At 43.7% G+C, this 26,924-nt stretch overlaps 4 protein-coding genes and 1 long non-coding RNA gene across 15 annotated transcripts; all 5 read left to right on the top strand.

The window, feature by feature from the left end:
- Nucleotides 1-1,044: 1,044 nt before the first annotated feature.
- Nucleotides 1,045-1,915, top strand: LOC115533424 (uncharacterized). Its single transcript, XR_003974193.1, has 2 exons — nt 1,045-1,208; nt 1,308-1,915. It is a non-coding gene; the product is annotated as an uncharacterized LOC115533424 (long non-coding RNA).
- A 155-nt stretch (nt 1,916-2,070) lies between these two features.
- upf3a (UPF3A regulator of nonsense mediated mRNA decay) lies at nt 2,071-7,114 on the top strand. Of its 6 annotated transcripts, none has more exons than XM_030344289.1 (10): nt 2,071-2,261; nt 2,661-2,767; nt 2,994-3,100; nt 3,620-3,718; nt 4,468-4,578; nt 4,699-4,754; nt 4,866-5,024; nt 5,114-5,247; nt 5,439-5,751; nt 6,618-7,114. In XM_030344289.1, exons 1-10 carry the CDS (start codon nt 2,121-2,123, stop codon nt 6,789-6,791), a joined length of 1,401 nt encoding a protein of 466 aa, XP_030200149.1. In that variant the 5' UTR covers nt 2,071-2,120; the 3' UTR covers nt 6,792-7,114. The 6 variants fall into 6 exon arrangements, with proteins under 6 accessions (XP_030200149.1, XP_030200151.1, XP_030200152.1 ...); XM_030344291.1 differs by having other exon boundaries at nt 5,439-5,739; XM_030344292.1 differs by lacking the exon at nt 6,618-7,114 and adding an exon at nt 6,126-6,611.
- Nucleotides 7,115-10,897: 3,783 nt separating this feature from the next.
- Nucleotides 10,898-13,860, top strand: p2ry8 (P2Y receptor family member 8). Of its 2 annotated transcripts, none has more exons than XM_030343227.1 (3): nt 10,898-11,008; nt 11,919-12,263; nt 12,871-13,860. In XM_030343227.1, exons 2-3 carry the CDS (start codon nt 11,971-11,973, stop codon nt 13,610-13,612), a joined length of 1,035 nt encoding a protein of 344 aa, XP_030199087.1. In that variant the 5' UTR covers nt 10,898-11,008; nt 11,919-11,970; the 3' UTR covers nt 13,613-13,860. The 2 variants fall into 2 exon arrangements, with proteins under 2 accessions (XP_030199087.1, XP_030199088.1); XM_030343228.1 differs by lacking the exon at nt 10,898-11,008 and adding an exon at nt 11,722-11,841.
- Nucleotides 13,861-13,990: 130 nt separating this feature from the next.
- On the top strand, nt 13,991-21,440 carry asmtl (acetylserotonin O-methyltransferase-like). Of its 4 annotated transcripts, none has more exons than XM_030343223.1 (16): nt 13,991-14,083; nt 14,880-14,988; nt 15,340-15,471; nt 15,573-15,620; nt 15,752-15,816; nt 15,900-15,964; nt 16,361-16,469; nt 17,232-17,535; nt 17,643-17,861; nt 17,979-18,141; nt 18,525-18,724; nt 19,217-19,346; nt 19,733-19,873; nt 20,021-20,143; nt 20,425-20,668; nt 21,003-21,440. In XM_030343223.1, exons 2-15 carry the CDS (start codon nt 14,896-14,898, stop codon nt 20,628-20,630), a joined length of 1,998 nt encoding a protein of 665 aa, XP_030199083.1. In that variant the 5' UTR covers nt 13,991-14,083; nt 14,880-14,895; the 3' UTR covers nt 20,631-20,668; nt 21,003-21,440. The 4 variants fall into 4 exon arrangements, with proteins under 4 accessions (XP_030199083.1, XP_030199082.1, XP_030199081.1 ...); XM_030343222.1 differs by having other exon boundaries at nt 21,030-21,440; XM_030343221.1 differs by lacking the exon at nt 21,003-21,440 and having other exon boundaries at nt 20,425-20,757.
- On the top strand, nt 21,419-26,135 carry slc25a6 (solute carrier family 25 member 6). Of its 2 annotated transcripts, none has more exons than XM_030343225.1 (5): nt 21,419-21,544; nt 21,914-22,133; nt 22,938-23,424; nt 23,775-23,915; nt 24,781-26,135. In XM_030343225.1, exons 1-5 carry the CDS (start codon nt 21,507-21,509, stop codon nt 24,936-24,938), a joined length of 1,044 nt encoding a protein of 347 aa, XP_030199085.1. In that variant the 5' UTR covers nt 21,419-21,506; the 3' UTR covers nt 24,939-26,135. The 2 variants fall into 2 exon arrangements, with proteins under 2 accessions (XP_030199085.1, XP_030199086.1); XM_030343226.1 differs by having other exon boundaries at nt 21,470-21,544; nt 21,975-22,133.
- The last annotated feature ends 789 nt before the right edge of the window (nt 26,136-26,924 follow it).

The following is a 26,924-nucleotide window of genomic DNA, read 5'->3' on the forward strand; positions in this document are numbered from 1 at the left end:
TTTTTAGTAATCATAAAATAATCTGCCGCTGTGAGTGAGACTCCTAAATAGGGCTACTGCCCGTACCCCCATCTGGAGGCGACGAGAGGTAGTGTACTCGTCCTCAAATTAAGGCAGATGATGTAGTCTCTCTGGGTCAAGATGCTTTTTGATCTTGATTGACTCGTCATTATCTCGCAATTCGTCGTTTTTGTTGTATGTCGCGGTAGCAGTTTTTCCGTGTCCACAGGGGTGATTTATCCCGCACAATCAGATTAAATGGGTTGTACTCCTTCCAAGTCAGTGGGCACTTAGAACCAAGATAGGGTGTATGGGGACATGGAAACCTGCTCGACCGTCGTTTCAAGCTTGAAAACCTCCGTGTCGACCGCGGTGAGGGGTGGACTTGGACAAAAATTCAGCACTGGCATTTTCTGTCCAGACCAGACCACTACATTATCAGCATTAGGGGTGGGACAGACGAACGGGAAGAACCTATGTTTTTGTTTTTCAAGTTTGTGTCTCTTGTGCTGCTGACAAGAAAGGTGTGAAACCTGAACCGGAAGTTAACGGATATCCTGTGGTCGCTGCATCTCCATCCCCCATATCTACATAGCTACAAAACGCGTGTGAAATATCACACTTGATCCAACGCCAATTTCTCTCTTGCAGTTTTTAGTCTGTGAATGGGAAAATCTTTTTGTGTAAGCCCAGCATTAGTTAAAATCAGACTCGGACAATAATAACAAAATATCCTGACAAATAATCTAAATAGGAACATATTACAGACAGTAGCAGCATTAGAGCTGAAACGCATTTGTCAGTGTGTCATTGTGAAACCATAAATAGAGAATTTAATTTTTTTTATCTGTACGACTCCGGCCCATGCCATGAGGTCCAGCCCACCCTGGTTTCTGTTGTGATTGACAGCACTGCCAGGGCTCTCTGAGACTGTCAGCCCATGATTGATTGACAATGACAAACATAGACCAATAATCTGTGTCGATGCTGGCCACACACTGCTAGCCCTCTGTTGCCCATTGGCCGGCCCAATTGGAGGGAATTTAGAGAGAGAGAAAAAAACAAAACATAGCGGACCGGACCGGCCCACATTGGGTCAACGGCCCACCGGGACGATGCCCGGTATGCCAGATGGCCAGTCCACACCGTGAGACCCTCACCCTCCGTCTGTGTGGAAACCAGCAGCGGGAAGCAGACTTTTCTAAACGGTATTAAACGTTTTTCAGTTTAATACTTCAGTTATAACGCGGTGCTTTCGTATAAATGATACTACGATTTGTTAAGTGTTTTCCCGTCATGTTCCACAGTTCCAGGCCGAGATATCTACGGTCGTTCGGTCAGCCACTCGTCTCCGAGCCCCGAGGCGTGGAGCACTTTGGGGACCGCAGCATCTTCGGGTCGTTTCAGTCTAAACTCCAATAGCATGGACGCTGACTACCACCTTGAGGACGCCGTGCCCGCGGCCCCGACCCCGACCCTTCTCCATACTTTAGCATGAGGACCCTGTCACGGTGACAGGGTCCTAATGCTAGGGGTTGGAGAGGGGTCGGGGTGAGACGAGAGTGTCATCCCGATCCCTATCCGGCCTCTCATGAGGACCCTGTCACCCCGACCCTTCTGTACCATGAGGACACCGCCCCCCCCCCCCCGACCCCTCTCCGGCCTGCAGCAAGAGGGGACAGCCGAGAACTCCAATCCTACTATTATTTAATTGTTGATTGCTTCTTGCTGTCAATATTGTTTTAACGGGGTTTTTTTCCCTTTCTTTTATTAGACCAAAGATAATTTCCTTTGTTGGACGATGTGTGTTCGTAAAAAAGTTGTGAAGATGTCAATGTTCAGGGTGATCTAATCGCTAAAAAATCAGCAGAATCCATCGTTGGAATTATTTTACAATAAATTAAAGTGCTTTGTAGGACGTGTGTTTTTTTGTTCTATTGTTATTTGTCCTCAATGTTCTTGCTTTTCCATTGCATCCTTTTCATAAGACGTCCATCCACATAAACGGCGTGTTGATTTTCCTATAAATGTAGATAAGAGCGCCGAATCCTCGCGAGAAAATGTGTATAAACTCTCGCGAGCGTAAGGACGAGTCAGACGCTAGAAGGAGATGTGGAGAAATGAGGTCTGAAAAGGACCCAATGCCGGCATGCAGAGAGAAAAGCGTCGTTGAAATACAGTTCAGAGACATACAAAGAGATCAAGAGGGTAATCTGGGACTTTCGAAGCAGAAGGAGGAGAAGAAGGAGATATTTACCAAGGTAAGCGCGTAGTGGCGGGTTGTTTACGTTGTGCGTACTGCAGCCATGGAGGAGGGTCCGATCAGCACCAAGGACAGCTACAGCACGAATATCCCCATGACGTTACTAATCTGTCTTTATTTTTTCAAATCAACGGTTGTACAATAGCTTGCATTTATTGTTTTATTTTCTTTCAAACAGGCGTCATATTCAGTGCTTTTTCAGAAAGAAAGGTTATGAACAACATCATGTCCTTGAATAATCTGCTGGGGCTTTACATAACAAACGTAGCCAGTCACGTTGGATTTAGTTTTTGCTTCTGATGAAGACCATATACGGATACTATTATAGAGCTTAATCTACTAAAATGACCTTTTAGGTCGCAAATGTTAAAAAAAAATACCCAAATGTACATTACAGGTGGTCATTCGAAGGCTTCCACCAAGCCTATCAAAGGAACAGCTAGAGGAACAGCTCAGCCCACTTCCATCCTTCGATTATTTTGAGTTCTTCCCAGCTGACCAGAGGTAGGCCTATAAATGATACAAATTGAATACATATATGACGTTTTTAAACAGTAGCTAGTAAGGCCTATGGGTTTACTTACTTACAGGTGTACATAAAAGCAGAGCTTGGTCAAGATGCTGGTGTCAACATCCATTGATTACACATTCATGCTTGCACTGTTTAAGAAAATACTGAAACATGAAATGCTGAAAAGTTTTCCAATCTCTCTTCCTTCGTTCACCTCAGCCTACACCCTCATCTATTCTCCAGAGCATACATCAACTTCAAAACCAATGAAGATATCCTTCTCTTCCGGGACCGCTTTGATGGTTATGTTTTTATTGACAACAAAGGTAATCACAAAGGAAAAATAGAAACAGATCAATCTTGAGTAGTATAACATTCATAGAATGCCTTTATGTCTGCATAAATCTCAAAGTTTATGTTTCCAGTAGGAATTGGCAAGCCCCTCCACCTTGGTTCCAATCATAACATATATCTACCATGTTGCATAAGCAGTGCCATTTTAATGTATTAGGCAAACAATAAACAAGGGAGTTGCACGACCCTTAAGTTTGTTGTTTAGATCATAATTATATGTTATCAATACCATGTATCCATATCATCATTATTTAAGTATATTATTATTACTACCAATATGTACCGAATGTAGAGCCACTTCTCTACAGGACGCAGGTGAATTTCCTAGTTTGTAGATAAACAGATGAATACCTGTATGTGCCTTCCATTGTTTGTCCCTGATTGTATCTTCCATTATATGGACACAAATGTGGATGGATATAGTCAAAGCGTCCGTTACCCCGGTGACCATTTCAATACAAAACCCTAACCCATGTTCAACATTGACCCAGGCCAGGAGTACGCCGCCGTGGTAGAGTTCGCCCCCTTCCAAAAAATCTCCAAAAAGAAGCTCAAGAAGAAAGATGCCAAAGCTGGTAGCATTGAAGAAGGTACAGCATTGCCATATTTGAAAAAAAACTCTGATATTATATCAAGGATCAACATAAAATTAAAGTTTATATACATAATGGATCGATTGATTATTTATTTCCAACTCAGACGAGGAGATTAGAGTAGATAAAAAACACAAACAAAAATAATTATGTTCCCAAGATTACATTATTATGCACAGTATATATAATTAAATATATCAAATACATTATGCTGTCTGGTATATAACGTACTGATAAGTAATATTTAAGATGATAATATCATACAGTGTTAGTGTCTCACAGTTTTCCTATCAGTCTTAGATTATAGAGATGTGGTTTATAGACATGCTGCTGCTTCCACTCAGATTATTTGTATAATTTCACCCTCAGCTGTTCCCTCAGTAATTTAGTTAATCACCATTGTGTCCTGTAGATCAATTTTACTTGGTCCTCTTTGTCAGAGATGTTGGATGCACTGGCATATGTTTCTATAGAAAGCCATTGTTGAAGATCTTCCACCTTTCATCCCTTCATTTTCAGACCACCTAGCAGTGGCACGTCTTACAATTTACTTTAAATAACCAGCCATTTCGACACAGTCTGCAGTTGATATTAATTGTTTAATTGTATAATTGTCCTTTTTGTAGTCATGGTGTGCTGCATATAATTGGCATCATTGTGAATGAGAGATTGTTCCCAGTGATCTATCGAGGTGAAATAACGTTTGAATTAATGAGGGTTCTTTCATGGATGCGTCACTCTCCCAGACCCGGAATACAAGCGCTTCCTGGAGAACTACTCCTGCGATGAGGAGAAGTCCATGGCTAACCCAGAGACTCTGCTTGGGGAGATAGAAGCCAAGACCAGGGAGCTCATAGGTACGCTATAGCACCCTTAATAGAGACACTGAGTATGGTACTCTATTTTCATCTGATCTTTTGACTTTCATGTCTAGTTCCAGGTTGATATGTTTTCACTTGCCCTTTGTCTGGTTTCAGCCAAAAGAACGACGCCACTGTTGGAATACATCAAGAACAAGAAAATAGAGAAACAGGTTGGTGAAGATAGAGAAAAACAACAACTACAATGTTTTCGTAAGGAAAAAATACATTCAGAATTTGAACCCGCTGCTGAAATAGGGCAATTGATCTTGTCCTTCTCCCAGAGGATAAGAGAGGAGAAACGAGAGGAGAGGAGGAGACGAGAGCTCGAGAAGAAACGACAGAGGGAGGAGGAGAAGCGCAAGAGAAGAGAGGAGGAGCGACGCAAACGCAGGGAGGCGGACAAGCAGAAGAAGTTGTCTGAGAAGGAAGTCAAAATAAAGGTGACACCTTGAACTCTTCATCTTTTAATTTTATTTACAACAAAAAAAAAGAATGTTCAACATTTTGCTTTCATGTATCCCTGCTTCAGCTCCTGAAGAAAAGTGACATGGATGACGATGTGGACTCGGACCGTCTGAAGGACAAAGGCGAAGTCGCCGAGACCGACAGGAGCAAATGGGAGAAACCGGTTGGACAGATGAAGTCAGTGGAGCCGAAGGAAAGGTTAGGATGGTGGTCCAAATACTGGACTCTATCTCACAACCTCTGCTGCTAGGATATAGGAGGGTTGCGCTGAGAAAGATGTGATTAGGGGTCAGCCTATTCAGTCCCATTATCAAATTAATCATTCAAATATCCTGATTCGTTTGACTAATTTGTACATTTGTGCTGCATGCCTCATCTCTGGCCACCAGGGTTCAGCCGGAGAGCGACAAAGAGCAGAGAGACTTACTGCAGCAACAGCACGGCCGCAGGCAGAGAGACAAGGAGCACCGGGCCAAAGACGAGGAGCGTAAGCGCCAGCGGCACCACTACGACTTTGACAAGTTCATGCGGCGGAAAGACGAAACCAAGTGGGGCAAGGGCTACTGCCAGGACCGGGCCAAGAAGGAGGGCCACCACCACGGCTTCTCCTATTGCCCAGACGGAGGGGACAAGCTGGGCAAGGAGGACAGGGAAGACCCGGCCAGCAGGAAGGAGCGCCTTCGTAACAAGGTGAGCGAGAAGGTGAGCATGAGCTGGAGGGGGGGCGGAGCATATTTCAATGTCTTGTTCTTGTTGTTCTTCTACTTATTGATCTCCTTTAGGGTGAATACCAGGAGGAGGCCATGCAACCCCCTTTTTCCCCTATTATTTACTGATATTTTTTTATCGATATAGAATTTGAAATTGAAATTGCAGTAGATCTTGAATATTGCTATGTAGAAACGTGCAGCCAGGTCAACTTTTGTTATTCTTTCTGCTAAAAAATAATCTTTTTTCCTATTTGCATAGCCTTTATTGTTTCTAACTCTAGTAGTGTTGATACAGCTGTTAGGCCCAACAAAAGCTAACTTTGACCCATTGTGAAGTACCATTTACTGAACTGTCTTTCTTTTTAGAATCATACTGGTGATCGGATGCTGACCTCTCCTCAACTAATGATTGTCCTGTGACTCTGTGAGCAAGGCATGAAGGCAACCGTCTGCACCCATTGCCTTCGTGCCTTGGTCTCTTTCTGTACTGGATTGACTTCTGCATTTAAACATTGCGAAAATGTTCACCTCACCTCTCTACTCATGTGAAAACAAATCTATGCACAACAATAAAGGCCACTTCCTGCCATTAGTTGCCCCATTCAAAACCTGGAATGGTTTATAGCATATCCCCATTTAGACTGCTTCATTCAGTTTCAAAGCCTAACACATTCACTGGCAGCTTTATTAACATTCTCCTTATTATTATAAAAGATCATTCATAATGGTAATACTAATAAAAATCATAATACGAATAATCTCAAACATCTTAATGATCTCTTCTCTGCTATGAGCTGGTGGATGACTGATTCTTACTCTCTCTCTCTCTCTCTCTCTCTCTCTCTGCTTCCTCTTTAGGACCGACCAGCCATGCAGCTCTACCAGCCTGGCGCACGCAACCGCAAACGCATGAGTTCAACAGGCAAAGGTTACGACTGCGCCCCTGCGAGACGCTCGCCCGAACCGGGGTCGGAGCACTGCTATGAGGCGGTCGCCATGGGAACGGGGACAGAGAAGAGTAGGGATGAGTAGACGAGCGGCAATTCGTTCAGGGGGAGTGGACTGGGGTGTTCATCTTCAGCTTGGAGTGAATGGTTTTAAAAATCAAGTAAAAACCCTTATCCCAAGCGACTATAAGCCCATGTACTGTGCTATACTTTAACATGGATAAAACTTAACCGCTTCAGAGCTAATACCCATCAATGGACATTAAAACTCTAAATGGGCAAACAGAGCAGTGGTTCATTCTGTTGATTTTCTCTGGAAATAGTTGCGGTTGTGTGGAGAAAAAACACTTTATAAGAATGCTCGCATCTGTAAAATATTCATGCTAATAAAGATAATTATAACGGAAATCGTGTCAGACCGTAGATGCTATCTGTTAACGCAGCCTTTTCGAGGTCTATTTATCAAAGCGTGTTATTTCCATTGGTGAATTAAGTGAGGTCGTTAACTGTTATTTGTGTCCACATTTGCCTGAAGAAGAGTAACGACTGGAAGAGTGATTTCAAGTTGTGAGTTTTTTAATCGATTTTTGGTTTTTAGCTCTTCATCGATTTATCAGAAAGACCTAAAATCTCACTTTGTATTCATAGGAAATATGTAACTAAATATGTCTAATTATATCATAAATTACTCCCGATGGGTCAGTGTGTGTATGTTTGTTTGTTTGTGCCTGTGTGTGTGTATGTTTGAGTCTGCCTTTGTGTGTGTGTGTGTGTGTGTGTGTGTGTGTGTGTGTGTGTGTGTGTGTGTGTGTGTGTGTGTGTGTGTGTGTGTGTCTGTGTGTGTGTGTGTGTGTGTGTGTGTCTGTGTGTGTGTGTGTGTGTGTGTGTGTGTGTGTGTGTGTGTCTCTGAACACGTGCTTGTGTGTGTTCATATGTGGTGTGTGTGTGTGTGTTTGCACGCAGACCGGTGTTTGTTACCATATGTGTGAAAGAGTATGCGAGACAGTACAGGGCTGCTGGGATTCTTCACAATGACTTCCTTCCGCAAAAATCATCACTTTTGCTCTTCAATATCTGTTTTGTGCCCGCACTGCACCCTGCACTGCAGGGGAAAGTATTTTCTGTGATGGATTTATATTTGTGGTACACGACAACGTCCATGTGAAGGAAATAAAGTGACCCCTAAACTTAGATTTGTAAATAAAATCAATAGTAATGATAATTTACGTAAATAAGACTATTTTGGCGATAGTCTATTAAAATATTTTTTTATTTTCTATCGAGTGTTGAACATTACAGAGAGCCTATTCAAACCAAAATATACTAAAGTGGGTATTTGATTATTTTAGAGTTAGATCATTTATGCACACAACATGTCTTACATTTATGTATCATGCCTTTATGTCATTTCCAATAAGAATAAATGGTTTTAAGCATTGATCGATTTCTGTCTTCCCTCTGTAGATGAGTGACAGTTAGGGTGGGGTAGAATATAGTGGAAACTAGAGTCTTTTATGTTTGCATGAGGCAGCAGTGATTCATTTGTCAAGTTGGGTTTCCGGGTATGTGTATGAATGGGTTATTTTCTTCTTAGTGTGTCTGTGGCCATGTATTCCCCCATTTCAGTGTTGAACTAGTTTAAAAGGGCGAACACAACCCAGTTTCTTATCAGTTACAACTTGTGTGTTTAATAAATAATTTAATATTTAATAAATAAAGGGTTAGCATTAGACATTGTTTTATTTTCAATGTATTATATCAATCCCCACATGCAGCAGTAACACCATGTTTCACTGACATTACACGTGGGCATGAAAAAGCACATTAGCAGAACCCAAAAACAGGAAGTCTTCTGGCATCTTATGCGTCCTGACCAGCCATGCAGCTCTACCAGCCTGGCGCACGCAACCGCAAACGCATGAGTTCAACGGGCAAAGGTTACGACTGCGCCCCTGCGAGCCGCTCGCCCGAACCGGGGTCGGAGCACTGCTATGAGGCGGTCGCCATGGGAACGGGGACAGAGAAGAGTAGGGATGAGTAGACGAGCGGCAATTCGTTCAGGGGGAGTGGACTGGGGTGTTCATCTTCAGCTTGGAGTGAATGGTTTTAAAAATCAAGTAAAAACCCTTATCCCAAGCGACTATAAGCCCATGTACTGTGCTATACTTTAACATGGATAAAACTTAACCGCTTCAGAGCTAATACCCATCAATGGACATTAAAACTCTAAATGGGCAAACAGAGCAGTGGTTCATTCTGTTGATTTTCTCTGGAAATAGTTGCGGTTGTGTGGAGAAAAAACACTTTATAAGAATGCTCGCATCTGTAAAATATTCATGCTAATAAAGATAATTATAACGGAAATCGTGTCAGACCGTAGATGCTATCTGTTAACGCAGCCTTTTCGAGGTCTATTTATCAAAGCGTGTTATTTCCATTGGTGAATTAAGTGAGGTCGTTAACTGTTATTTGTGTCCACATTTGCCTGAAGAAGAGTAACGACTGGAAGAGTGATTTCAAGTTGTGAGTTTTTTAATCGATTTTTGGTTTTTAGCTCTTCATCGATTTATCAGAAAGACCTAAAATCTCACTTTGTATTCATAGGAAATATGTAACTAAATATGTCTAATTATATCATAAATTACTCCCGATGGGTCAGTGTGTGTATGTTTGTTTGTTTGTGCCTGTGTGTGTGTATGTTTGAGTCTGCCTTTGTGTGTGTGTGTGTGTGTGTGTGTGTGTGTGTGTGTGTGTGTGTGTGTGTGTGTGTGTGTGTGTGTGTGTGTGTGTGTGTGTCTGTGTGTGTGTGTGTGTGTGTGTGTGTCTGTGTGTGTGTGTGTGTGTGTGTGTGTGTGTGTGTGTGTCTCTGAACACGTGCTTGTGTGTGTTCATATGTGGTGTGTGTGTGTGTGTTTGCACGCAGACCGGTGTTTGTTACCATATGTGTGAAAGAGTATGCGAGACAGTACAGGGCTGCTGGGATTCTTCACAATGACTTCCTTCCGCAAAAATCATCACTTTTGCTCTTCAATATCTGTTTTGTGCCCGCACTGCACCCTGCACTGCAGGGGAAAGTATTTTCTGTGATGGATTTATATTTGTGGTACACGACAACGTCCATGTGAAGGAAATAAAGTGACCCCTAAACTTAGATTTGTAAATAAAATCAATAGTAATGATAATTTACGTAAATAAGACTATTTTGGCGATAGTCTATTAAAATATTTTTTTATTTTCTATCGAGTGTTGAACATTACAGAGAGCCTATTCAAACCAAAATATACTAAAGTGGGTATTTGATTATTTTAGAGTTAGATCATTTATGCACACAACATGTCTTACATTTATGTATCATGCCTTTATGTCATTTCCAATAAGAATAAATGGTTTTAAGCATTGATCGATTTCTGTCTTCCCTCTGTAGATGAGTGACATTTAGGGTGGGGTAGAATATAGTGGAAACTAGAGTCTTTTATGTTTGCATGAGGCAGCAGTGATTCATTTGTCAAGTTGGGTTTCCGGGTATGTGTATGAATGGGTTATTTTCTTCTTAGTGTGTCTGTGGCCATGTATTCCCCCATTTCAGTGTTGAACTAGTTTAAAAGGGCGAACACAACCCAGTTTCTTATCAGTTACAACTTGTGTGTTTAATAAATAATTTAATATTTAATAAATAAAGGGTTAGCATTAGACATTGTTTTATTTTCAATGTATTATATCAATCCCCACATGCAGCAGTAACACCATGTTTCACTGACATTACACGTGGGCATGAAAAAGCACATTAGCAGAACCCAAAAACAGGAAGTCTTCTGGCATCTTATGCGTCTTGTGAGCAGCTTGTGAGCAGGTAAGGGGAAATCTTCTACCCTACTACCATGTACCCTTTTCAGAACCAAGCATGAAGTCGACTGGGTCACCTTGAAAGTCATGATCTACACATGAATAAATGTGTGCGTAAACAGATGCCTTACACATAAATAAACTACGCGCATACAGCAACTGCAACCCACTTACAGAAAACGGTGAGAGATAATTAAATCCCAACTGTGTATTCTTAAGTATGAAACACAGCCCGCCTTGTCTATAGATCTGCAGTGACATCTCAGGAAACGAATGCACCATGGTCGTTGGTCATCTATGCCGTTGGTCATGTGTGACGACATGCGCACTGCTTCCTTCCCTTAACCTCAATACTGAAACACGCTCCAATCTTGTTTCCTCAGTAGTAATACAACAAGAGGTACAAACAGCCACTCAAATCTGCGCACCAGCCCGCCTGCTCGGTCTCTGTTTATCTCTGTGAGTATATAACTAAACTTTCCATTCAGTGAAATGTTAGTTGGATTTTATGCATATTGTTATTATTAATGATAAGTAGTTATGAAGTAGCATTAGCTGTAGCATGTTTAGCACTGGTAATAAAAAATAAATGAATATAAATAAATAAATATATTTCATTCCATTTTTTTACCTAAAGTGAATACTATATAAATGTTATTTAAGTTATATTCTTTGTTACAAGTTTGTTACTATGGATCAGTTTTGTTTCTGTTAGTGGATTTGAAAATATTTGCCACGTGGAGACTATGGATCAGTTTTGTTTCTGTTAGTGGATTTGAAAATATTTGCCACGTGGAGGGGAAAGTGTGTTGTTCATTGAAGGGGAAGTTCAAGTCTAGTGGAACCTTTTAATTTAACTTAAGATGTTCAATTCAGTTCTATTTAAGATTTGAATAGCACTGTCTTAAATATTTGAATTGAACAACAACTCATAACTGAGTGATTGACTGCTCGTTTCTATACCCGATTCAAGACAACAACATTTGCATCCATCTATTCAGAACTGTAAGGCAGTTTGCATTTGCCAGCTCTTACCGCAGATTATGCCTGCCTTTTCCTGCCCCACCCATACCCACAAACAGTACAAAGCACTCTCTTTTAACACCTCAGTTTCCACAACAAACTTGCAGAACATACTGCGGTTTTATTATGAGACACAGTTAGTGTAGCAGAAACTCAAAACTAGGTTTGCGTATCAAAAAAGGTCGCTTTATTAAGTTCACTTAAAAAAATATATCTTTATTGATCCAGGACTGGAATACAGGACTGGAAACCTTGGTCAAAATGAAATCGTATGTTATTGACTTTTATCGCAATATGTATTTGCATCATTTTGTAAGTTAAAGAAACTTCTGTTTTTATCTCATAGGATCCGGTGACAGGATTGTATACCAGGTATTCCTGATCCTCTGGTTTTCACCATGTCTCCAAGTGCCAACTTCACCAAACTGGACAACGCTACCCTCAACCTTTTCCAGAACTACCCCGCCAGCTTAACCATCTCCATCATCTACACGGTGGTCACTGTGGTCAACCTGGGCGGAAATGGCCTCTCCATGTGGCTGCTGCTGTTCCGCACCTCGCCCAAGACCCCCTCCATCATCTTCATGATCAACCTGACCCTGACAGACCTGTCCCTGGGCGCCGCCCTGCCCTTCCAGATCGCCTACCAGCTCCGAGGATACAACTGGACACTGGGACCCGGCATGTGCAGGTATGTGCAGCTTTAAAGGTCTCACATTATACCCCCAGGTGTGAGTGTGTTTAGCCGTTGCAAGCCGTTTTGAAAATCGTCCATTTCTGATATCGCAAGTGGGCCTGTCCACCTAGATGTATGACGGATAGATGAGCAATGTTTGCTACAGTCCACTGGGAGGCTGGGGGACTGATCCATCCAGCACACACCTAGGGGGACACGCCCACTTTTGATGTCAGAAGAGGCCGATTTTCAAAACGGCTTGTAACGACTAATCACACTCCCACCTGGTAGTGTAATAGGACACCTTTAATGTAAACGGTGTCTTAAGGTGCTTGCACACTGCCCAACAACAAACACCCACACCTAACTTCAGCGCCTATTGGCCCACTGGCCTAATGTTGGCGCCTGTCTGTGTTTGCTGGGAAAGCTTGAAAGCACCTTTACACCCCGTTTCCAAACGGGATGTGCGCCATTCATAGCTCACGTTAATAAACATCCGATGGGGTAATCAGAATATCCTCTGACGTGCAGATTCTTTATTTACATGTCAATCTTTGAAGACTAAATCTGAGCCTTCCCATGGTCCCTCCCCCCTCCTCCCCCATCCCTCCCTTTACCCAAGGTTCATGACCATCGCCTTCTTCTCCAACATGTACTGCTCCATCCTGACGATGACGGCCATCGGCGTCGACCGCTACCTGGGCATCCTCTGGCCCATCCGGTTCCGGGAGATCAGGGCGAGGAAGAGCATAGCGGTGTTGGCCTGCCTGCTCATGTGGGCGGTGGTGCTCACCGTGCTCTACCCTCTGATGACCACCGACCTCACCTTCCACATTCCCGAGTTGGGCATCACCACCTGCTTTGACGTGCTGAAGCGAGACTTGTTGCCGTCGTTTGCCGCCTGGCTCGTCTTCATCTTCTCCATGCTCTGCGTGCTCTTCTTCCTGCCGTTCTGCATCACCGTCTACTGCTACGTCAGTGTCATCCGCAAGCTGGCCCAGGACTCCAAGACGGTGCAGAAGGACCGGGCCATGCGGCTGACGGCCACCGTGCTGCTGGTCTTCGTCATCTGCTTCGCCCCGAACAACGTGCTGCTACTGGCTCACACCGTGCTGAGGTTCTTCTATAATGACTCGCTGTACATGGCCTACAAGCTGTCGCTGTGCCTCAGCTGCTTCAACAGCTGCCTGGACCCCTTCATCTACTACTTTGCCTCCAAGGAGTTCAGGCACAAGCTGAGGCAAATGCTGAGGCTGAGGAGCCTGAGCACCTCGGACATCGGGAGGGGGACGGAGCACAAGGAGAGCTTGTTCTCGGCCCATCAAGCGTCTGACGCACAGCAGACAAACACGAGGGGTCTCTGATATGGCGACACAATACTTTTGCAGGAATAGGGGGAGGGAAGGAGGGAGGGAGGGAAAGAGAGAGAGGGATAATTAAAGTAAGAAAAGAGTTACATGATAGATCCCCTTTTTTACTACATTTTTAAATAATCTTTCTTCGATCATTTTTTATCTTACCATTCCTACTTTCCAAATAACTATATGTATATATGTACCGATTTGTTTATGTAAAAAAATATTGCGAATAAAATTGGGATTTTTTTTGAGTACTTATTTTCATGTAGATGCTGTTCGATTCTATGTTATTACCGGTATATTATATTCTATTCTATCATAATATATTCCAGAACTATTTAGAGAATGTCTCTTCTCTAATCTATTTTAAACTACCAAACCGAGACGCGCGGAATCATTTCCGGTATAGTCGCGTGACGCGTGGTGACGTTGCCGCAGAGAAGAGAGGTAGTTTTCCTGGACGGCTGTCTTCTGCAGGTCTGTAGCATGATTCTGATCCAAAACCATGTCATTCCAATTACCTTAATATCATATTTGTGTGCGTATATATGTACATATATGCACACGTCTGAAAGCCTAAATAAGTTTAGAACAGTATTGTCAGAAATATAATGAGAGTCGTAGCATTATACAAGTTATTATACATTATACAAGTTTGAACGGTAGTGAGTTGAGGCGTTAAGAATGTTATGTTAATGAATACCAGACAGTTCGTCAATGATGACATGTCCTGGCGAACACTTCGGTCTGCACGTTATTTGGCACCACGTCAAGAGAAAAGTTGAAAGTTAGCTCTTTCTTCTCACTCTCTACTGAGTTTATTTACGAGTCTGGATGAAAATATCCGTTACAAAATGGGAAAACTTGCGTAACTCCACCCCTTCGCACTTGCTGTTCGGGCTCCCCCAGTACTTTGTGCGTCTTGCAAATGCACGCCAAGAGGTTAGCGGCTAGCATAGTTGGGCGGCACTGCTCTTTTCATTGGAAAACAATGGGTTGGCAGAGCCGAGCAGTTTCACCGCTGATCATGTGTGGGGCAGGTGATATAATTGCTTTCCCCTGAAAAAATAAATCAAATCACCGGTCTTGGTTTACATAGGTATAGGTAAACCAAGACCAATCGTCTTGTTGTATGTCTAATAGATCATGTAATACTGGCAGAAGAGGGGGGAGGGACACATGGATAATTTCAGAAGGAGGTCAAGTGACCTAGTTGTCACCTTTTTACCAAGTAGGATTTACAGTAGTTGTACTTTTTGGCTTGTACTAAAAGGGCAAGGAGAAGAACCATGGTGCTGAATCCCGTGATTTCCAAGCTGTCTGGTAAACTGGTGGTGCTGGCCAGCTCTTCCCCTCGGAGACTGGAGATTCTCACCAATGTTGTAAGAGCTAATCTGCATTTTGTTATACAATTTGGAGACCAAGATAGGATCTATGCGATGCAAAAGCTAAGCACAGTAACACATCCATATATTTCCTCCTGATTACTTAAAAAATATTAATTTCTTCCAATGACAATCGTTTTAGCACTGTTTATTATCACCCAACTTACTTCATATAAATTCGACTTTATACGTGATACAGTAGGAATAAACAGATCTTAAGTTAGCATATAACATTTTACATTAAATTCAGTTGCACAGCTCAATTTTGAAAATATGGTTCTGCTGCACGTTATTAAGTGCTTTAATGTGTCTCTGCTTCTGATCATCGATATCGTGCTGTGGCTGTAGGGCTTACGGTTTGAGGTGGTGCCGTCGTGGTTCAAAGAGACCCTCAACAAGAGTCTTTTCAAAGAACCCCACCAGTATGCTGTGGAGACAGCCAGGCAGAAGGCTCTGGAGGTGGCCAGGAGAATGCCATTTGTGAGTTAATTTCTTAGCGTTTCCCCAACTATTATAATGCACACGGCAAATGTATTGATTGTGTTATAACGATGAAAGTGATGTTTCATGCCTTGTTTTAGAAACACCTAAAAACTCCCGACATTGTCATTGGAGCAGACACCATCGTGGTAAGAGTCAGCATGCATCATTGGCCTGACAACATTTTTACAGCATTTTATAACCTTTATTATATTTATCTTGATAATGTTATGATGTGTGTCTAATTAGCTATTGAAAAATGTGCTGTTTTCGTTTTAAGACAATAGATGGTTTGATTCTGGAGAAGCCAAGGGACAAGCAGGATGCGTACAGAATGCTCTCACGGTAAGCATGATTGTAAATGGAAACTCTTTAATGAATAGGTCAGAAAGAAAGCGTCTAAAACGTATGTGATGTTCTTTTCCTAGACTGAGTGGCAAAGAGCACAGCGTATGCACTGGGGTCGCTATCGTCCTCTGCAACCAGCAAGAGAGTATGTATTTAACTTTCTTTGTGGAATAAAAAGTGTATTTCTTTGCTTCAGTGATCCAATTTTTACCAAAGACTCATACCTGGAAGAGTGTTTCCAATGGTTTTATTTGTTTTCCTTTAGGGTGTCGGCTTATCTTAGGAGTTAGAACGGGTTCGAACCCGAAAGGTTACTAGATCGATCCTTGGTTAACCTTAGCAGAGTGTCGAGGTGTCCCTGAGCAAGACACCCTACTCTAACTGCTCCCGACAAACTGGCTGTCGCCTTGAATGTTGGACTCCGCCGTCGGTGTGTGAATGTGTGTCTGAATGGTTGTAAGTCACTTTGGATATATGCATCTGCTAAATGCCATAAATGTAAAAGTTTACCAAATGTGGTTCTTTATACTCTTCCCCGTAGATGAGGAAACTGAATACCAGACCATTGATTTCTATGAAGAAACAAGGGTAAAGTTTGCTGATCTGTCTGAGACTATGCTGTGGGATTACATCGACAGTGGGGAACCCATGTGAGTTGAATGCTCTACATAGATAGCCTCTTGACTCCGGCTATTGACTGTTTTTGATTAGCTGTGTTGTCTGCCCAAAGGTCTTCGGCGCACCAAGTCCACTTATATCCAGCTCAGGACCCAACATTTTCTATAATAATCTGTTTAAAAGCACTGACATTAAAATAAATGGACATAAGAAAAGAATGCATACAATATGACATAAAGAAAAGGAGAGTAGTAGCGGCAGGAGTAGTAGTAGTAGTAGTAGTAGTAGTAGTGGTAGTAGCAGTAACAGTAGTAGAGGCAGCAGCAGGTAGATTGTTATAGTAGCAACAGCAACTCTGAATTTTTAATTTCCTTGATTAATTATTGGATGGGACAGCACTTGGCTCCCCCAGACCTTATGCTTGTCACGTCAGCAGTTAATGCATGAGGGTCATGTGGTCATATATTGGCCTTTCCTATTGATCGGCCAGTTCTTTTAACGGACCCATGAAATTCAGAAATCAGCCAGGTTCACTTCAAAGAAAACGTTGGGTATTCTTTGCAGTAGGACAATTTCGGGTCCTGTGTCAGATGGGCATGTATGAATTTCACTTTTCTTTTTTTTTTACTCGGGTTTTCACCCCCCATCACTGCTGGGTGGTGAACTTTGATCTACCCTTGGTTGTCCATTCTGTTTGCATTTAACTATTTAGCAAGTGGGCAAAATATATACGTTATGTGCGTAAATGATGTAAGAGTCTAGTGTGTTTGGTCATTGGCTTGTTGGTCTTTCAGGGACAAGGCAGGGGGTTACGGTATCCAGGCCTTGGGCGGCATGCTCGTAGAGTACATCCACGGGGACTTCCTCAACGTGGTGGGCTTCCCCCTCAACCGCTTCTGCAAGCAGTTGGACCTCCTCTTCAACCCAGAGCTTGCCTCCAACGAGGTTGTGCATACGGATGTCAGATGTAACGGCAGCACAACGGACCACATAGAGAACCCCTCCTCCACTTCCTCTCTGTCCAGCCCTGCCACAAGCAACCCTCCCCAAGCAGAGATTACAATCCAAAATGGCCCACCAACCAGTCCAGCCCCTAAGGTGAACACATTGTAAAGATAACCTAACCCTAACAACAATAGACAATCTGCCCTGAAATCGATAACATTGTTTTCCATGTACGTTTCTAACGAATCAACGTGTTCTAGATGAAGAGGAAAGATGGTCAAAGTGCACCGGATGACAGTTCCTGGGCATTGGTCAACAGTTTGTCAAAATGCTCAGAGGGCCAAGAGAACATGTCGGCAGCCGGCAGTGCAGTTCCACCGGTGACCAGCAGAGGGCCTATGAATCTCGTGATTGAGAAAGTGCACACTGACGACCTAAAGCGGATCATAGAGCTGATGGATGGATTTAAAGCCTCAAAGGTATAATACAGACAAACCATCTGCACGCATTGCATCCCCATAAAGTTCTCGGTGACCTTTTTGGAACTATTGAGCAATTTCTCTTCTATTTTTTCCTTCTTTCTACGACTCATGCAGGCCTTGTTTACAGCCTCCAAGATGCGCGTGTTTGACCTGCTCCAGAAAAGACCAGGCTTGGAGGGGGCAGAGGTGGCCCGGGGCCTGCAGGCCTCCCTCAAGGGGACCCTGTGTTTGCTGGAGGCTTGCGTGTCTCTTGGCCTATTGGAACGCAAGCAAGGAGGTCCTTCCCTGCTCAGCATGTGCATGTTATGGATTTGATTTGACCATATGATTTGCCATGATTACTTCATCGTCCTTATTCATGACATTGTTAGGTTATGTTTTGTTGAGCAGATCATTTTAGATTTTCCTTTGGCATATTACAGTATTGTATTAGGCATATATCAATGTTAACCAATAATAAGATAAGAAAATACTTGATTAAGAATTCAGGTTTAGAATTTATATTTATCTATAGACCGCCGTGTGTGTATATTCAGTTCTGTAAGATTATCTTATCAGCCTTTTGATCCATGTACATGTATCCTGTATAGTCCATATAACATCACCTGTCTGCATACATTTGTGTACGACACAAAAACCAACCCCTTTTCTTCCTCGCAGCAAACGAGGAAGGCGTGTACGAGAACAGCCGTCTGTCCCAGCGGTTCCTGGTGTCCGATTCCCCCTCCTCCCTGCTGGGGTACATGGCGCACTCTGATGAGACGGTGTGGAAACTCTTCTCCCATCTGGAGACTTCAGTCAGGGAGGGAACCAACCTACAGGCCAAGGTTTCCGCACAAACCACCAACGATCTGTTTCAGGTAGAGCGCGGCAATATATCGATTATATCCATATCCCGATATGAGACTACGTCTTGGTTGTATGTTGGTGTGTGTGTGTGTGTGTGTGTGTGTGTGTGTGCGTGGGTGCGCGCACACGTGCCCACGTTTGAGTGTGTGCGTATATGTGGACATGTGCACACACATGATATATGATAAATAAATCTTACGCCAGGGCCTGAGTCAACTACATTTCGCCACTGGTAAGAGCAGTACAAAAATACTCTATACCCCTCAAACATGTATTTCTCCTTGTTCGGTCTCTGAAATGCCTGAAAACACACATGCTCATACCAATTTCGATCGACCTTTTTGGACAATGAAAAAACTGCATCTGAGCTGCAGAGATCATTATTGGATAAAGACATTATACTGTCACAACCCACCCAAGATGTTGTAAGTCGGGGGAGAAATGGAAACTGATGCTGCGGATTAGATTTATAATTCCAAATATGTCTTGTGTTCTCATCACAGGTCATGTACTCCGACGACGAGCGGAAACTGCGGTTCATGAAGGCCATGCACGGCATCGCTGAGGTTGCGGGGCCAGCCGTGATCACCGCGTTCGACCTCTCACGCTTCAAGACTGCCTGTGACCTCGGAGGTGAGTGCATGGCGAGAATAACACAGCAGCAAACCCATAGAAGCACAGGGCCATGACCCTTGGACTATCCTCACAAATCCATCCTTAGATTAATGATCTAATTATCAAAAGACAGATTGCAGACCAGCCCCTGAGGTGGCAATCTCTAGGAGAGTCATTGGCGACTGTTAAAAAAGTCTCGGGAGAAATACACTCAAATCCCCTTAAAGCTATATCCACTCACTCATGCACGTGAGTTTCTCTTCAGTAGAATGTCTCCGTAAATAAAACGGGAAAGAATACGTAAACCCGCCCCTTTTTAGCTTTTTTTCGTTCGCTTTTTTGTGATGCCATCTCCCGGGATATGGCCGACCGCTAAACCAGCAGGCTACCGTTCCTCCCTACAGGGTGCACTGGCTCCATGGCGCACGGGTTGGCCAAAGCGTACCCGCGGATGTCGGTGACTGTGTACGACCTGCCGAGTGTGGTGGAGCTGAGCGGGACCTTCTGTCCACCAGGCCTGGACAACAGGGTTTCCTTCGTCGCAGGCAAGTGATTCTCTGACACTTTTTTGTAGTTGAAATTCTCTTAATGCATAAACATACAACCAAATTAACAAATGAGTCAGTACCTAATGGGCACCTTATCACCTTATTTGAGTGACCTCGGTGTTCTTCTCTCCTGGGCTTTGACAGGAGACTTCTTTAAAGACCGGCTCCCCAAAGCTGACCTGTACATCCTGGCCAGGATTCTCCACGACTGGACGGACGACAAGGTGCATGCCTTGCTGAGTAAAATTTCCGACGCTTGCACTCCAGGTAAACTTTGCTCTTCTCCAAATATTTCCAGAATGCTTTTTTTTTTTTTTTAAAGAATATCTGTGGCGTTTCTACACCTCTGGCGAGGATTGGTTGGTTAAAATCACATTTCACGGTTGTCAAATACAAAGACACGCTCTTCATTCTCAGAATTTAAGTATTGAATGAGCAGTACAACACACAGCGATTGCAAAGGATTTGATAATTGTATCGTAAGAGGCACTCACTCTCGCTCTCTCCACCGATACATTTCTGCCCATCCTTACCCTCCTTGTCCGCAGGCTGTGGCCTCCTGGTTAGCGAGATCTTTCTGGACCGAGACAGGACGGGCCCCAGCCAGGGCCTCCTGCAGGCCCTCGGCTTGGGTCCAGGGAAGCAGAGGAGCGCGGGGGAGTACGGGGCCCTGCTGGAGAGCCACGGCTTCACCGTGTCGCACATCGCGCACACAGACAGCCTGCTGGATGCCCTGCTCTGCATCAAAGATTGACTCCTAGCTTAAAGACCAACTTAACTTGTACCAGATGGGTAGGCTTTGGACATTTTGTAATTGTAATGTCATAATTGTTTTGTAATTGTAATGTCATAATTTTGAATAATTAAAAACCTTGATTGTATGTTTATATTATCTTTGAAAAATATGATGATGTATGTTCATATATCATCTATCATCTATCCATACATTATCCATACAAGGGCACATTATCAGTAGCTGAACATTGATACATATTGCTCTATTTAGTCGTAGAAAGTGTTTAACACAAAATCACTTGTATACCATATTGAGCAACACGTGTTTGAATGGAGGTGTTCTGGATGCCTGTATGAAGTGTCATAAATGAGTATGAACGCTCTTCTCAAGATCCTGTTCTTGTCTGGGGGGGTCCAGAGAGTGCGGTGCTTGTGGCAGAGGCCCTGTTGGATACACCCAGATCGTACCCGGCCCTCCAGTCTCTCCACATGCTGACACACGGCAAGGAGTGGACGGGAGAAGAATATACTCGGTTCCTACGCCAGTACGGATCGGGAACGTTTGCATCGCAACTTCCTTGTTGTTGTCCTTGCTGTTAAAAAACTAGCCAGTGTGCATTTTGTATGACAAACATTTAGACTTGAACGCTTGTATTGCGTGATTTTACTACCCAAACACAGCAAAGCATCTCTCGCGATACTGGGGATGGCCCTTCTACGAAGCAGGAGTCTTTTCAGAAGACTCACTGTTTTTCCATGCTTATATCATCCATATAGGCAAGGCAAGATATTTAATCCTAAGGGTATTGTAAAATACTCCCCCACTTTTTCTCTAGTGTTCTGTGTTACTTTCTCAAACATGCTCCGCAGGATCCAAGGCTTCTGAAGGTGGGAGATGGAGGGGGAACCTGGGGTCAAAGCTGTTCTAGGAGGGTAATGGGGGGATATCAAGGTCGTTTTTGGAGTAAGGGCAGGCTTTGTAGTTGTAGTGTACTTTTTAAAACATAATCCAAATAAATGCAAACTACTAAATGCTACATTATTAAGCATTTTCTCACTTGTTTTGTTTATGCCAGATCTGTATTTGATCTATTGTAATATAGTGGCTTTTAAAACACTCGTAATTTATTCTAATATTACTTAATTTCAGTAGATTATATATTTTATAGGGCTATATTTGATAAATAGTATTTTAAAATTGCTACAACGCATTTTAGTAGATGCCTGAACCACGTGCGTTTCTCGTTCCTGTATCATCTCGCGATGCTACAGAATAACTTCTTGTTCTCTCATTTTGCAAAGTCCGACAGCTGAACTTGTGGTACCCACTCGCCGGAAACTCATCTTGGCTCTATCTTCCCAGTCTTATCCTCAGCAGTACAAAATTGACACAAGCAAACCAGCAGCAACCATGAATGACGCAGCCGTCTCGTTTGCAAAGGACTTTTTGGCAGGTGGAGTTGCTGCAGCCATATCTAAAACTACTGTAGCGCCCATTGAGCGGGTGAAACTGCTTCTCCAGGTAGGCAAAGCTGCAAGTCACTGTTTGGAAGAATCTTGGAATAAGGAAGCTCTGTGTAGCAAGACAGTGCCTTTACTGTTGACATTAGTAATTGAGTAGACCTAACTATTCTAACGGATTTCAAAATATGACAAGCTTATATCAGCGTCAGCGACGTTATCCTTGGGAGACTGCGTGCACTGCAGCTGTGTCATCCCCTGCAGTGATGATGACCGGCGCACATCTTTCAATGCATCTGCGTAGTCGCAACTATGCTTAGAAATGGCGACTACGCAGATGCATTGAAAGATATAAATCTTTATCTTAATTTGGCCTGTGATGATGTACTGTAGATGTTAATATAATCTGCGTAGAAGTAACTATGTTCATAAATTGCGACTACGCAGATTCATTGACAGATGTGCATATCCGTCGCAACTATAAGCTTCAAAGTATTTTGTTTCAGCCTCTGTGATGTAGAGACTAATAAAGTAAACTATAACATATTCATTTTGATAACGCTAACGCATAAAGCTTATACCTCTTGCTGGTAGCTCAGTGACTGCAGTGTCACAGGCCTATTGCTTTTACCTATGCGTTCTGTTATGGAAATAAAAACATAACAGAACATAAAGAAAATATCTTTGCTTTAGTCAATCTTTTTGCTAATATAAATCTATTGTCTATAAACCAGTTGTCATTCAGGATATGATCTATGGCAGTATCCATTGGCCCATGATAAAATGTTAACCATGCCTCTGATAAAACGTACGCCTATCATTTTCTTTCTTTCGCCGAAACCCATTTGTGTCTCTCCCTCTTCAGGTCCAGCATGTCAGCAAGCAGATCACTGCCGACCAGCAGTACAAGGGCATCATGGACTGCATCGTACGCATCCCCAAAGAGCAGGGCTTCGTCTCCTTCTGGCGCGGCAACCTGGCCAACGTCATCCGCTACTTCCCCACCCAGGCCCTCAACTTTGCCTTCAAGGACAAATACAAGCAGGTCTTCCTGGGCGGCGTGGACAAGCACACCCAGTTCTGGCGCTACTTCGCCGGGAACCTGGCGTCCGGCGGGGCGGCGGGAGCCACCTCCCTCTGCTTCGTCTACCCGCTGGACTTCGCCCGTACCCGCCTGGCGGCCGACGTGGGCAAGGCGGGCGCCACCCGGGAGTTCTCCGGCCTGGCCAACTGCTTGGGGCAGATCACCAAGTCGGACGGCATCAAGGGCTTGTACCAGGGCTTCGGCGTCTCCGTGCAGGGCATCATCATCTACAGGGCCGCCTACTTCGGCGTGTACGACACGGCCAAAGGTAGGAGGCTCAGACCGTGGAGATCCCGAGGGCCCGGAGAGAGGGCCGTGGGAGGCTTTTGAGGGCTGGGTGATTTTAGTGTAATAGGGACATGGGATTTTGCATTATAGTCCAATCTGATGTCTGCATTGAACTCTGTGATATCTGTTGAGCATATCAGAACTCTCTTTTGGAATGTAAAGGTCCTCACATTCAAAACGGTTATCTCTGAGCCCTGCTTGAAATGGTTTGACACAAATCATCGTTATTTTTAGTGTTTGTACACTAATGATTGGGTTGATGACTCTTTTTGGCCATCATCACAGAACAATGTTGCTGTAATCCAAAACATTTGATTTTTTGGTTTTCAGGCATGCTTCCTGATCCTAAGAACACCCATATTATGGTCAGCTGGGCTATTGCCCAATCAGTGACCACCGTGGCGGGAATAGTGTCCTACCCCTTCGACACGGTCAGGCGACGCATGATGATGCAGTCCGGACGCAAAGGCGGTGAGACGATTTCTTTCAAGTATACAACGCACTATGGGATGAATAATAGAACACATAGTAGGATAATAGGTTGTGCACCGTGTTTAGTGTACCATCAAGCGTCCTTTAGGTGAAGAACAAGGCTTTCATTACATAGGGGCCACTCACACTAGGGCCGTGGCCCCGTGCCCGAGCTCATTTGCATACTAAAGAGAACGTTTGGCTAGTGTGACCACGCCGTCCGTATTCCAGCACGGAACAGCCCCTTGGCCACGGCACACTTGGGAGAGGTGTGCCGTGGCCAAAGTACAGATGCTAATGAGATGACACACGCAACACGCGCGGATACGCAACGTGAGCTGGATGACGTAGTCCTAGATAGTGAAGTTGAGTGTTTACTTGAAATTTGGGCCGACGACAGCATTCAGTCGCAGCTGGACACCACGCTTGGTGATGACGTATTTATCGTATTACGACGTGATGACGTATGTATGAAGGAGCAATCGTGCCAAAGCCACGGCCTTTGGGAGCAGTTTGACCACGGGCCAGCGGGGGGATTGGGGAGGGGGGGAATCGTGCTGAATCTTCCTGCAGCACGGAACACGCAAACTTGCCTAGTGTGAGTGCGCCCTTATAGCCAAGCAGTCAATAAGAGGAAGACCAGTCATAAGATCCTAGAGTAGGGACTAGAGGAAACAAGGACGTAACTAGAGCAAAGGTGTCGGTGAGTTCACCAAGAAGAGAGTTTCCTAGTTAAACATCTAGTCTAAGAGACGGAGATAAACAAAGGGGCAGACGGAGGTGTCAATCCAAAAACATTCTTGCATCGTGTGCACCATTCCGGATGTTTCTCTGCCTCCATTCTACCTCGTTTGTGTCTCCCCAGCCGACATCATGTACACGTCCACCCTGGACTGCTGGACCAAGATCGCCCGCGAGGAGGGAAGCAAGGCCTTCTTCAAGGGAGCGCTGTCCAATGTGTTGCGAGGCATGGGCGGGGCCTTCGTGCTGGTGCTGTACGACGAGTTCAAGAAGTACGTCTGAGCTGAGACGCCCCCCCCCCCCCCCCCCCCCCACCCCATTAACCGTCGTCCTCCTCCTCCCTCTTCATCCTCTGAGCGTGGCCGGACTGTTTACAGGCAGTGGTGTGGGTCACTGGTGTCATTTAAGCTCTAATCGCTGTGAGCTCTTCCCCCGAGCCGTTCTGCATGGGTGTGTTCAAACTTAGTTGCGGGGAAGTCCGACAGACAATAAATGCAGAGAAACCAGACCAATCACTGAGTATTTAAACCCAGTAGGGTTTAAATAGTCAAGGTGTTCCTTTTTTTGCACAAAATGTTGATCCTAGTTATTAAATGGACCTATCTGTGTTACTGTATGGTATGTAGCCCATTTCAGAAGTGGATCATTTGTACCAGTGGTTTCCAATGGTGAGTTTGGCCGGTTTTGGCATGTCGTGCAATGTTAGTGTATCTCCTTTCCATTGGCTTCAAAAATGTGTCGTTCATTGCAGGCCAAGACACGTTTAAAAAAGGCTGAGTGTTTCCAATGTTGGTTAGATAATGCAGAGCTGTTAAATTGATGGCTATGGATGTGTTACAGCAATCATTTGACAACTTAAAGAGTTGGAGTTAGCAGAATTAGGATTGATGTTGCCAGCTTTCGGGGGTTGGAAAAATGGAAATCCATTCAGCTGGTTTAAACAGTCTCTTATAATAATGGCCTATGTACAATAACAGTCCTTAATTCCTAACAGATACAGATACATCTCTCGCCAGTCCGTTTTTGGGCAGTTCAATAAAAAAGAGAAAGACAAACATCTTATGGGAATCTGAGAATATCTCCTGCCAGAAGTAATAGCTATTTTGTGTGACACTGAAAGTGTCTCCATACTCTTCATTTCGTATCCCTCCCTTAAGTATTTTCCTAGAAGGGTAATGAGGGTGGTCATATTATTCATGCCATTTTCTTGTCAGTCTCGTCTTGGGCTTTTGTTGACATCAAGCATATTTCCATGGCCCAGACATCATGGAGGGAGGGAGAGAGACAGAGTAGGAAAGAGAGGGAGGATGAGTTAACAACTATGGATCCGTGTGTGAAGCACATACATTTTACTCTAAAGGCAACGCACCAACTGCATACTCCGAGAGAGGCTATATGTCAGCAATATGTCTACCCTACACTGGATGAATAGTTGAATAGAATGTCTGTATTGATTCAATAAAACTCAATACCTCTTAATCATGGCATTATTGAAAAAAATGTTTTTCCACTTTCAATTACATTTGATTCCCCCAATTCAATCCAAACATTGAAACATTGTCTTGAACCGACGCACTTGTTGCGCTCTACCGCTTTTAAAGTTGCACTCTCTCACCCCTGAAGCGGCTCGCTCGGTTTGTTTACTGGCATCAGTGTAGAGAGGCTTAGTAATGCAAACCATACAAGTCCATCAAGTTCACGTAGACCAAAGGCCGGTGTAATTTGGGTAAATGGCTAGAAAACTCAAAAGTAATCAAGTGTAATGCGATCTCGCCCATTGAGAACTGGCCGTACTGTACATGTCAGATAAGAGCTCAGTCATTTTGCGCGCTTGCAGACTTGACAAGCAGCATGGGTTTCCACCTGCAAGTAATCATCATTCTAGTGTTAAGTGCTTTGATATTGAAATGACTGATTTAAGACTGTGCTCTGCATCGCAGACAGCAGAGCGACATGTAACCACTACCACATGTTGATATCAAAGATAATATGAGTGGAGTCTGTGTTCTCTATTCACCGTTACACGCCGGCCAGTAAAAATACATAATAATACTGAAGTCATGTAGCGTTTGATCCCTCGCTTTGCTCGATAAACAACCGGGTAGACTTTCACTTCATCTGAAATGATGTAATCGAATATGCGTACAAGTCAATGACCTTGAAAATCCTGAACAATGTGCAATGACTTTGTGTTCTTCCAACACACGCTTATTGGATTTCATACACTGTCAAGTGTCACCACTTGGGGGCGATATTGGACTAGGAAAA

This window comes from Gadus morhua, chromosome 20 (assembly GCF_902167405.1).
Source record: "Gadus morhua chromosome 20, gadMor3.0, whole genome shotgun sequence".
Taxonomy (NCBI): domain Eukaryota; kingdom Metazoa; phylum Chordata; class Actinopteri; order Gadiformes; family Gadidae; genus Gadus; species Gadus morhua.

Excerpts from the sequence above, each read along its gene's own strand:
- upf3a (XM_030344289.1), top strand. The coding sequence starts at position 2,121 with ATGAGGTCTGAAAAGGACCCAATGCCGGCATGCAGAGAGAAAAGCGTC. Across the intron at positions 4,579-4,698 it reads CAAGACCAGGGAGCTCATAG|CCAAAAGAACGACGCCACTG; the intron begins GTACGCTATAGC and ends GTCTGGTTTCAG. Across the intron at positions 5,248-5,438 it reads TCAGTGGAGCCGAAGGAAAG|GGTTCAGCCGGAGAGCGACA; the intron begins GTTAGGATGGTG and ends TCTGGCCACCAG.
- p2ry8 (XM_030343227.1), top strand. The coding sequence starts at position 11,971 with ATGTCTCCAAGTGCCAACTTCACCAAACTGGACAACGCTACCCTCAAC. Across the intron at positions 12,264-12,870 it reads CTGGGACCCGGCATGTGCAG|GTTCATGACCATCGCCTTCT; the intron begins GTATGTGCAGCT and ends CCTTTACCCAAG.
- asmtl (XM_030343223.1), top strand. The coding sequence starts at position 14,896 with ATGGTGCTGAATCCCGTGATTTCCAAGCTGTCTGGTAAACTGGTGGTG. Across the intron at positions 16,470-17,231 it reads ATCGACAGTGGGGAACCCAT|GGACAAGGCAGGGGGTTACG; the intron begins GTGAGTTGAATG and ends TTGGTCTTTCAG. Across the intron at positions 19,347-19,732 it reads GACTGCCTGTGACCTCGGAG|GGTGCACTGGCTCCATGGCG; the intron begins GTGAGTGCATGG and ends TCCTCCCTACAG.
- slc25a6 (XM_030343225.1), top strand. The coding sequence starts at position 21,507 with ATGGAGGGGGAACCTGGGGTCAAAGCTGTTCTAGGAGG. Across the intron at positions 21,545-21,913 it reads GTCAAAGCTGTTCTAGGAGG|TCCGACAGCTGAACTTGTGG; the intron begins GTAATGGGGGGA and ends CATTTTGCAAAG. Across the intron at positions 23,425-23,774 it reads CGTGTACGACACGGCCAAAG|GCATGCTTCCTGATCCTAAG; the intron begins GTAGGAGGCTCA and ends TTTGGTTTTCAG.